General features: G+C 41.4%; 1 protein-coding gene across 5 annotated transcripts in view; it reads right to left on the bottom strand.

Moving 5' to 3' along the window:
* LOC125709758 (peripheral plasma membrane protein CASK-like) overlaps positions 1-8801 on the bottom strand; it is an 83759-nt gene extending 74958 nt beyond the window's left edge. For 2 of the 5 annotated variants that reach the window (XM_048978542.1, XM_048978545.1), the window contains exon 1: positions 7958-8800. In XM_048978542.1, coding sequence (XP_048834499.1) covers positions 7958-8016 — 59 coding nt within the window. In that variant the 5' untranslated portion in view covers positions 8017-8800. Of the gene's footprint in view, positions 1-7957 lie in introns of all 5 variants that reach the window. The other 3 variants (XM_048978544.1, XM_048978547.1, XM_048978543.1) reach the window with 2 other exon arrangements.
* Between the last annotated feature and the right edge of the window lie 3451 nt (positions 8802-12252).

The raw sequence follows: 12252 nt of genomic DNA, 5'->3' as shown, positions 1-12252 counted from the left end.
CTCCAGAGTGCGGGAAGCCAGACCAAGCCTAGAGACCAAAGGGAAATGTTTTTAAAATAGACCGTGACGAGTGCAGACAAAAGCCCCTATGGACACATTCACACCAGCCGGCCAAAAGGGCCATAATCAAACATTCTGTTAAAGGCCGGAGGCTGAGACACCCACAAAGCAGGATGGAAGGGGAAGGGGGAGGGTGTGGGCCAGCATTTAAAGCTTCACAAGCAAGTGATGGTCAGGTTGGAGCTGACAGCTTCACTCTTATCCTGAAGAATGAGGGCAGCTGGTGCGGAGAAAGCAGTACGAATGGATCCCTAAGCCACAGAGAGACACATTTGGGACAAGTTTTAGCAACTTACATGTCAGTAGCACTACCTCACTAATAATGGTTTGTTTGAACATGAAAAAAAAAACAATTCTACAATTTAAACTGCAAAAACTCTTTTTTTTTTTCCAAAAATGGCCTATAGAAGGTGACTTTCGTACAGTGTTAAAACATAACTAAATACTACCACCACTACTACTACATAAAAAATGCAAGGGGACTTCAGAGTATATATTTTTAGAATCTTCATGGAATTTCTGTAAATGATGCATCCTTAATACTAAATCTGCCTGCCATGTAACATCTTGGCACCGCAATCCCACCAGTAAACACAGCTTATCTTTATCTGAGGAGGAATGGAGCATCGCAAATATTTGAAAGAGGTACATGATGGCAACGCAGAGCAGAGATCACGCTGCATCTTTTTTTCGATGAATAACCCTGAAGTCTCAGTTTACAACCAGCAGAGACAAAGACTAAAAAAAAAAATCAACACTGAAATCCCTGTACTGAAAAAATCCCCCCACCCAGGTCAGAAAACAAGAGGTACACAATAAGAAGATAATGGGATTTTTAGCTTCTGAATTAACACGCCGCCATCATCCAAATGAAATCAATATATTTTGCCAATAATCAGGTACGAAACTTCCATAACAATGATTTCATTTTATACACAATTTCCAGTACTAGCGCACTACTCCGTTATTATAACCCACAACAATGACATCAACCAATGTTTAATAATTGTTTTGCTGACACTGTCCACAAGTATATACTAAAAGCTCTTGTGTATTTTTACAGGCAGAATATTTAAATTGTAGGTTAGTTTCATAGCTGGGTCAGCTGACCAAGCAGAGCAGAGAGACAGGGCAATTCAAAAAGTGCCATATATTTAAATGCTGATTTAACAGTTGGGGTGTGCATAGAGTCTAAACATGGGCCTTGTTAATATTGTACAAAGAAGAAACGGCTCTTTTTTCTATTTATCCAAGGGAATGTCAGCGCAAACCCACGCTGTCCCCTCCATCTCATCATCAATGGGCTTTCCGCTTTGATTTGGCAATAGTTGTCGAACAGCAGAACACAAATGTCGCAGCACACATCACACTACACCAAGAGACAATGCTGAACTCTTTTGAAATATTTCCACTGATAGTCTACCTACCACAGGGAGTCCCTGTATCGCACATCATATAGGTATTTAGAGCCTTTGATTAACACTGCGACATAATTAATATTGGTGCTTTTTTGTTATATTGTCTTTTCCTTTTACTTTTTCACTTGATTCCTATTACTTGCACTTATATATGTAAAGCACTCTTAATGTACCAGTATTTGAAAATGTGCTATATAAATAACCTCTCACCCTGCCCTGCCTTTTAAAAACATTGTTCTTGGTTTCTTCTCCCTCTGATGCCCTGTTCTAAATGAATGCCATTGATCTAGTCCTCAAGTTTTTGAACTTTCTAACACTTCCCTCACCCTACGTCAAGTTGCCAACTAAAAACTGGCATTTGTTACCAAATGATTCAAGCCCTGAGACAGGATCCGGGACTGTAGTAAACATTCAGCAAAGATACAACTTAAAGTGTTAAATTATTCTAAAAAAGTGTCACCTAAGGAAGTAAGAGACAGTGTAGACATGTCAAAGATCGGATACCGTTTGTATTTTTTATCCTTGTCACTTGCAGATCGGAAACAGAGTGTCGTGGGCTGGGCAGTGCCAGGGTCATAGGTCCAGAGTCAGTGCCAGGGCATGACAAATCCCTGGAAGACCATGGATAGAACATCCACAGCGAATGCTCTGTGGAGAGCTAACATGCTAACACAACTGTTCCTCTTACATCAACTACTCCCACAACTGCTCTAAAGCAAATGCGAGTCTCGATGGATACAGAAGCGCTTGTGGGAATTGTTCATAGCCATTCACAAGCTCACGTGAATTCATGGCTTACTCTTCTCTTGTCATCTCTGTTTCATGGTGAGAGATCTCTCAAAGCATTATGGCAGACTGACTGTCTGGTCTTGGGGTGCCAGGAGCTATGGGGCCAATTAGCTCTGTAACAATTTCAGGATTTTGCTCCTCTTTTGAATGATAACAAAAGAATGCAGAGAGACTCTCCACAGCGGTTAGAGCTGTACGCGAATGTGAGATGCGGTTCTTTTTGGAGCGGGTACATTATATGGCACTGTCACGTAAAGTAACATTCTGCGGACAAGAGAAAACACCTCAGGCTTCTGGAGAGAAAAAACTTCAAGGAAAAAAAAAAAAGTCAGAAACAAATGATGTAACAATGCATTTCAGAACCACTTAAATACAGCCTGCTTTGTAAACAGCGTCAAGGGAAACTGAGGAAACTGAAAAGGTTTTATCTGCAGATCTGACACGCAAACTCGTCTTCACAGCATCTGTATATAAAGACTGCCCTTCAAAAACGAATGAAATGCCAAATGTTTTGGCTGTTGGGAGAGACAATTACCATATTATAACTATTGGTATTCCCAGTCAAAAAAATTACTCAACAAGTGATTTGGAGGGAAGTCTACCTGTGCCTATAGTGGATAAATGCATAAATAACCCCTTCATTTATCTTAAAACTTCAGAGCACTGAATAACTGGAAACGGGACAACCTCCCTTCCCAGTTTACAATCGGGGAAAGGCATCCGAAAGTGTCAGAGTCCTGCACCAACTCACCCGAGAGGAACTTTAAACAATCATTTAAAAGTAAAAAGAATTACTGTTGCAGTCAAACAAAGCTTAGAGTCGTAATTTAGTAAAACTTTCCTATAGTGTATATGCTGAAGACCATTTTCACCTCCTGAAATAAACGATTACAATATTACAAGTTTACCTTGGCACAGAAGATTAGGTAAATCTATCCATCCGCCTTCTAATGGCTTATCCTGGTCATGATCACAGGGGCAACTGGACCCTACCCCAGGCAGCACAGGCCACAATTTAAATCACATGATCAAAAATGGCTACGGCAGCATTCCACACTGCTGTAAGCATCACGACCGATCAACAAGGGTACACAGTGAGCACACAATGGACTATGGGAAATCAACTGTGATTTTTACCCTCATACCTCAAATCAGAACTGCTGTACTACATGGTCTCATGCAGTGAGAATCAAGTACACATAGACACAGACCAGGGTCAACTTAAGTGGGTCCAATCTTTTTTTGATGGACAGGGTATTTTTGATTAATCAAATCAACTGTCATAATGTCATTTAGTTACAAATTTTGACTATTTGAAACCTTGCAAAAGGTATGGGCTTCCACAAAAGGAAGTTGTAAATCTTATTTTGAGCTGGCGGTGGGGGGGCTACATTCCCCAAGTCAATAACAAAGAGTCCTTTGTAACACCCAACTACGCCCAACAACGTTTTCATGCAACATTCACAGCCTCTCATCTGGAATGAGTTGTTTCAATACACACATTCCCACAAACATAAAAGCTAATTATTCTTAAAATGGATTTAACACAGGCACGCACACACACACACTAAAAAAATGCTCAGCATGTTTCGGCTGGCCACAGCCTTTCACCAAAGAAGCAGCATCCCCCAGATTAAAGGCAGCCCGGCATGGTAGACCATTAAAGGTTCATATCACATGCTCAGCTGGACACATGGCAGGCTGTTAAATGCAAGCATTTCGCCATAAAGCAACACCATACTGCAGAAGCAAAAAAATATCTTTCAGCACATGTATCACTAAATCTATTATCATCAGCCACATTATAATCATTACAGTCACAAGACAAATATCTCAACCAGAGAATCATACCAGTAAAACTCAATCACATACCAGGCTTGAGGCTGGCTCACGTTTATTGCCGTTATTCTTTACCGATGCTCACCGATGCACTACTGCCTCAGTAGGCTGTTCTTCAGGTGTAGTTCTGGACCACAGCTCACATCATCTGAATGGGCTCCAACTGAATAACCCAGCCCCGGGGAACCTGGCCGGGCACCTCCTGCAGCCATCCCACAGAACAAGTCTGCCACCTCAAACCCTGTTGTTGAAAGTCATAGCCTATCTGCTATCGACATCAGTAAAGCTACCAGCGCCAAGCAGCAAAAGTCCAGCCCCTCTTCATTACCAGCTTCCATACGCCGTCCCCACTGATAAACGACCCCCATTCGCACTTCACATTAAATCAATATCAGGATCCCATTGAAGGCATTCACACAAAACTAACGATATCCATTAATGAGTAACATCTGCTCTGCATTTTCAAAAGCCATTCTGCTACAGCGAAACAAGATTCCTCCCATCATGCAAGGACGACATCACAGCAATTACATATTTATTAAACGCACATTACTGCAACCAGGTTATAGTACAGACATTTAAAACACACACCGTCAACCCATTTACAAAATTCAAGATCGTAATCAACTGATTCAGTATCTCAGCAGAGGCTAAATGGATGCTTTTAAAGATTTAAATCACAGACTTTCGATATAAAATGCACAACATAAAATACAGTTAAGCATTTCTATCTGGCAGTTTTTTCCCCCAAGACGCAGTACGGCACTTACAGGCACTATCATGCATGCCGTAAATGCCGCTAAACGTGTTCACAAGGCATTCATGCAATGAAAAAGCAGATACATTTTTAGATTACACACTGATATTCACGGCTGTTAATATCAAAGTACTTTTAACGTCATTTTCTCATGCACTCAAACCGGCATGGAAATCATGACCAATGTGGAATAATCTAAGGCTGGCATCATATCAATTATTTAAAACTTTCACTAATTTCAATCAGACAATTTACAGAGTTGACCAACAGCCACCTGGATTCACACTTTCAAAAAGAGTGTCTAGATTCAGCTTATTTATCATAATTCAGTGAATGCTTTGCTTTTAGAAAATATGGCAAGGACTGAGGATAGAACATTTTGGCATTTACCTTGTCTGCTGCTCTGAAACAAGTCACGCAAAAATAATTCTTTACATGAAGTCTTAAATAGTAAATGTTTCACGAAAGGACTCATTTTGCGATTTTTTTATAAACCATTTTATCACTCAAACACAACATACAAAACACAAAAAGGTCACAGAGTGAGGGAAAAAAAATGTATTTCCGATTCATGATGAGCTTCACCCAGAAAAAAAAAAAAACACTTAGGATCAGTCTCACTGTCTGGGGGGGAAAAAATCCATAGAAGTCCAGCAGTCATGCATCAAACAACCATGAGTATCAATCACTATTGAGAAGATAGTCTCCCATTTGCAATCATCAGTGATATCAAATCCAGTTAACCAATAGGACAGAGAAATCACACAGCAACCATGTTAAAGTTTTATAATACTTTATAACATTAAAACATATTTATTCTTGGGCTGTATAGTAATAGTTTGCATAACCTGCAAAAACAGCAGCAAATAAGCATCTAGCTCACATTTAAAAGCTATTGTTTAGTTGTTGGTGTTCATGTCAGCACATTTAACTACACACAAAGGAATAACTATTAACACAAAACGGAAAACTGCCTCCAGCTCTTATAGCTATGCAGTACAGACAATCACAAGCTCTTCTTGAGGGTCCAGGCTTCCAAAAGAAAACTTGGAGATGGGACGAGCTGTAGTCCTTCACACAGCCACGCTGGGAGGTGTGTACACAGGAACTCGGGGGTGCATTTAGTGTGGAAATTGCACTAGGGTGCAAAGGGAACACTGCCCATAACAAAACAAAACTACACCAGCACAGGGATCCAAAGAGGAGAGCAGTCCAATAATGAAAGTGAATCCAGAACAGACGGCGGCACCAATGGCACAACCTGCATTTCTTCACTGCTTGAAGAGATACTCCATCCCATTAATCAAAAAAGAACAAACTGTCAAAGCGCACAGGCAAAAACAAAGCGTTTCAGAGAATTATCACTATTTTCAAACTCAGTGCCACTGTATTCAATCCACCTATACTACGGTCAGCTAAGGTTTCAACATATCCATCTTCTAAATGCATGGGAGAAAGGGGGGGGGGTCTTCAGACTATCCTAGCCAGTACAGAGATGGGGCACATCCAGGATGAAAAGCCTGACCATCATAGGGGCCATACACACACTCCACGGACAATTTAATTTAGAGAGGAATCCCACGCAACACAGGCAAACACACAAAGAGGTGGGATTCAATCCTCTAACCCTGTAGGTGAGAGACACCTATGCTTCCCCCAGAGCTGCCATTCCATCAGGATATATGCAAAACCTACATAAAAAAAGCTAGTAAAGGTGAGCATTACAGACCCCACAAGCAAAGACCCAAGCACTCAGACATTGAACACTCCTATCCGCATATTTCCAGATAAGGAGCAGCCTTTTAGCCTCAGAAAAGACCTTATTTTATAGAACGCCCGCAGAAATGATCTTGTTGTAAATCTACGCAGGGAAGCTCCAAAAATTCACACACATTCCAGGACAGCCAAAACATGGAAAGTGCCAAGCTTTCATAAGGCAGAAAACCGGTAATACAGCACCTGTCAGCATATATAATCCCGTATAATCAAATTGGAAGCCATTTACCCAACCTTTCCAAAAATGCAAGGAGAGCAAAATCTGATTTATTCATGACTGTAAGCAGGCAGGCTCCAGGCTAAGACGTCTGAAGCTCCTGTACCAAATTAAAGGCCTTAATATCGAGATCAAAGTCTACTCGTGGCTAGAAGAATGTGTTTCTTCCAGATGTAGAACCATGACCCCCACAAAGATGCCTACGTCAGTCAAAGGGGTAACCCAAGGCCAGGAGTGCCAGTGTGACTTCCACGGCTCAAACAACAACTCAAAGCCGAAAACAGCGGGCATCCATGCATAACTTCCACTATGTATACTACCTTTGGGTCAGCCTGCTTCCTTATAACCAGGACAGCACCAGAATCTGAATCATACATATCACTAGTACAAAATAAATCGGAAAACAATGCAGGTCTTGTGGAGGGCACGTAATATAACAAAAAATGTTACCAAATTGTCCAGCAACGATAAAAACCGACTGCAGACAACATAAAAACTACGGGTTTCCGCTAACAGCTTGTCAGCAGACATCCTTAATTCAATAAAATTCATTTTAATTAAATTCCCAGAACGTAGGCTTAAAGCTTTCCACTTATGACTCTCTGTGCCGTCGTCGTAATGATGTTGTTCGAGGGTTTTTTTTGTAAGTTAAGCAAAAAGCACAGGTGCGGTGTGGATTCCGGTAAGCGCTTTCCAAGGAAAGGTCCGCCTACGTCGGATATGGGGAAAACACATGCGGCCAGACGCTTCGCCCGCATGCTTCACCATTTTATTACTCGAGTAAAGGGAAAACACTAACAAAAGAATTACACGAGTGCTACTAGCATTAACGGCACTCATCTGGTACCTCTGCACGTCTGACTGACTGCACGTTAATCCCCGCAGGTCTTTGGGTGCGCACCGGGATTACGGCGTCTGACAGAGTAATTCTAATTTACTTCTCCACGCAGTCCAACGGTATTTACAAATCTGCACAAAAACATCCCGGCACCCATGGGCTCGCCATTTAATAAGGCGACATGAGACCCGCGGCTGCAGAAACTTGACGCCCGCGCCGGTGCCGGACGGCCCGCATCGCCGCTCGGTTCGCTCGCCACTTACTTTCCGATCACCTCGCAGAGCTCGTACACATCTTCAAAGAGGACGTCGTCGTCGGCCATGGTCCAAAAAGAATGGGTGGCGAATTATCCTCCAGAAAAGTCTCAAAAAGGGTGGGTGCGGGGGGGGCAGTCCCGTTCGTGGGTGTTTATATGATAATGCAACCAAACGGGTCGCCTTGTACGTTGCCCAGATCCCAAAAGACTCCTTTCGATTCCCCCTGCACGTCGCCAGGTGATGATTTAGCCAGTTCCTCCTCCTCTCACCGACCCCACCTTCCCGTCTTTCAGCTGTGTAACCCTCCTGTCGAAGGCGACAAACTGAGGTTTATTTTTATTTTTTTTATATTCACCCCACTTTTGGCGTCAGATCGATGTCTCTCTTTGCCGGAACGCCCGGGATACTCCCTCCGTTTGCTATATTGCAAGCGAGATGGCTGGGATAGCTATCGACAATTACTGGGAAAAATATTATCGCACAGACCACATCCCTTGTTTCTTAGTTGGCAATCCACTAACCGACTAAACTGAACGCCTCTATGCTATGCCCTAAACGTCAAGAAGGGCTACAAATAATTCGTTTGCCTGCTCTCTGTTTAAAAGGCACCCATTTCCCCGCTCCCACGTACATCCAGGTACTACGCTTGGGAGAAAATCGACCACCGTAACGATTTCCTCTTCAGTTCGCAGTTGCTCTAGTTTTCCTCCTTTTCTCCGTCACATCGCTGCCCCGGCTCTCAAGCACGCCAGACTCCTCCCTCCCAAGGTTATGAAACTGGCTCAAATCAGCGCCATAGTGGCTTCGTCGCATGCGCCGAAATGCCCGAATTAAGCTTTAAGCAATGGAGTCAATGGAGCCAAGATGGCGGAGCGCGGCGCCGAGGAAGAGCTCTGGGACTGCAGTTTCCTATCGAGCTTCAGGTAGGCGCACGCTGCCCGAAAAAAATCCATGGAAGTCCGACGCGCATGCGTAAATCAACTGTGTCCGTCGGCTGACGTCAGCGGCTCTGCAAATCAAGCGTGACTTCAAGCGTTGCCAATCGCTCCTAGGTATTTTGCCAGTAGCGTAGTGCGTTAATATACGCTGTAACATAGCTGTGCCAGTTATAGCTTATGCACTGGAAATTTCACAGAATGGGACGTGAGGCCATGTCCGTCTTATTAATTATGCAGAATATGTACCATTCATGAGTGTTTTTCTTCAAATCATCATCACTGACGAAGCTTTCCGTAGTAAATCCATAAAATATTGAGGACACATTTATCCTTTCAAAATAGTTAATATACATATAACTTATATAATAAATCATATCAAATGTTTAAATGTCATTATTAAAGAGTATGCAAAAGACTGATTTACAGCATTTAGTCTGTTTTGAGCAAATTTTTAAAAGTACATTAGCATGCGAATGCGTAGTTCTTTTACACACATTAATCCGTTTCATAAATTTTAGGTGAAATGTTCTTGATCATGAGGATTAATCTATTAATCACACTATTCTTGTCAAATTTTCCTTAATAAGTCTGAAATGAGTTGCTTACTGAAAACTGGAAGAGAATTGCGCCAATCATCCCAAGTTTTTCCAAGTCGACTCAATTCAAGCCATTTACTAAACATCTAAATTACCCAAGTGTGGCTGAATGTGAATGTTTTTATATTCATGCGCTGTGCTGATGCCGCAGGGGCAGCCGCTCGCCATGAGTGATGTTTGAGTCTTTCATGCTGCAGCCAGTGACCCTAACAGCATCGCCAACATGATCCGGCAGCGTAACTGGGCTACCAGATTCACTGCAATATGTTTTATGATATTACAATATTCAGCCCAGGTACCTCAAACAACACTGTTTATCAAATGTTTGAGCACACTTTGTGGTTCTCCCATAATATTTTACATAATCATTTTTAATAAGTACCTGAAAATAGAAAAACATTACAATATACAAAAAGTCCAATATAGAAAACCAAACAGAATGACAAATCACTGCAGAAGAAAACTAAAATAATGTCTTTAAATCATGTGTCTAAATCATGAATAATATCATTAATCTTTATACTACATTCTATATCTTGTTTATTGGCATTTATAGTATATATATATATATATATATATGTTCATGGTTATATGATTAGATGTCACAGTAGTGACGTTTAATATACGTACAATGCAGCTTCAATTTATAGGGCTGAAGATTTAAAACTAGCTTTGAAATGTGTGGGAGATGGAGGCATTTGGCATATGGACTGTACAGTTTGGGCCTCGCTGGTGTGTATAACCACATATTGGCTTTGTTTACTGTGTACATATGTTTTATTGCATACTTAGTCCACCAGTCTTTGTAGTACAAAGCAGGCAAACATAGCATCTTCCAAAAAACTTCTAAAAAAAGAAATGTATATTAACTTATTTTGCTACAACACAACACATTCAGCATAGATGACGAGAAAGACAGTTCTGTACTTGCTGTGTTGTTTGAGAGATTACGCGCAGCTGTTTTATCCATGTGTCTTCACAACCTAGAGCAAAATCCATCTACTGACCTGCAGGTTCAGAGCACTGGTATGACAGGACTGATATTATGATTACTTCATTTACTGGACACGCTTATCCAAAGTAATATATAATTGAAGACATGGTCAGACCATCCCTAGGGCATTGGGGGTGGGGGCGTTAGGGCGTAGCTCAAGCGTCCAATGATAAAATCTCTTTGCTGATTTTGGGATTTGAACTGTTGACCTTCTGATCACAGTCACAGCAGCCGCACGCTCTTTCTAATCCTGTCGGCAATCTGCAGCTTGTGACCACTGTCCATCTCTGTCCACATTTGGTATATGCAGTCATGAATTTTGAAACCATCCCCCTTGACATATTTTTGCTGTGCTTGTGATCAATGCACCTACAATTCAGCCACCAACAGTTTGGCCACTTTGGAATTTGATAGCTTCATGTTTCTTTTGACCAGTCGGATATCAAAGCACTGATTGTCATAGCTCTTTTACAGCTGACACATACCGCTAATTGACATTCACCGTAATATGACTCACCCTTTTGGCCGCGCTTGTAATTCTGATTTAGTCAATTCAAAGTCAGAGGCTTGTTTCATGTGGTGTTTGCATTGTTCTATAAATCCCTTTTTATTTAGAAACTCATAAAAATAAATTGTAGAGCATCAGTCATCCCTCTTATAACGACTTAGATACACAGTGGATGGGATGCCAGTTCATTGCTAGGTAAACTTTGAAACAAACTATAGAATATCAATTAATTTTAAATGCCATAAATGTATCTTTAGATATTACTCAATGCAAGCATTACACTGAATGTAAGCCTTCTAAGTACTAATTCTTTATGTAAGCAAAATCTAAGGTTTCAGCTCCCATGGCAATTAAATTAAAAACCTCTGGAAGGCTACAACAGTAGTAGTGGGTGGGAAATTTTAATGAAGAATTATTCAAATGATTAAATACAGTTTAAGTTGTAAAGCTAAAACATTTAAATGCTATAAAGGGTCCATTAATAAAGTGATATGAAAGAAATAATAGGCTGTACTCTACTGACTACAGAGATCATATTTTTAACTTGTTATAAATTGATTATGACTGTATTGAAGTAAATTTGAGTCAAACCTTCTGAAAATGGGTTGATGAATGGACGTTGTGTGGCTCGAACATGATGAATCTGATAGAGACAGATGAAGATAATGTTACAGATTAGATTCCTGCCAGAAGGCAGGACTAGTCAGTAAATCAGTCTGAGTGTACAGATCTCTCTGCTCAGAGAGCATTTGAAGGCGATGTCCTAAAAAACAGGAAGCCTGTGACTCCGGACTTGCTGCACTCAGTGAGCTGAGTGCGGTCTGTTTGAGGATGGCAGTGCAGCTCTCCCACTGCAGCCCACGACGTAAAGGCTGTGGTGTGCATACATCCCCTAGATGTATTGGAAACCATCATACTTCATTACCCCAGAGAGGAACTTAGACAAATCCCACAAGATAAAATCATCTGTGTTGGCGGAACTACGGTAAGGCTTCTGCTCACTATCAGAAATCATTTGAATTCCCTGGTATTCAAACATACCATGTAACTAAATTCTGCAGGTATATCTGGCTGCAACCTATGGGGAGGTTCAGTTGAACATCCAACCTGGCACACATCCTACTGTACGTCACCTCATGAGCCTATCTATCAAGCCATCCATTCAAGAAGCACTTTGGGGCACTTGATTTATGCATAACACGCAAACTTTTTCAAGAAGTGCTTCAAGTGTGGCACTTGTGGCTTTTACAGTTATCAGCTACGAT

This window comes from Brienomyrus brachyistius, chromosome 16, assembly GCF_023856365.1.
Source record: "Brienomyrus brachyistius isolate T26 chromosome 16, BBRACH_0.4, whole genome shotgun sequence".
Lineage (NCBI taxonomy): Eukaryota > Metazoa > Chordata > Actinopteri > Osteoglossiformes > Mormyridae > Brienomyrus > Brienomyrus brachyistius.
This window is presented reverse-complemented; position numbering and strand designations above follow the sequence as displayed.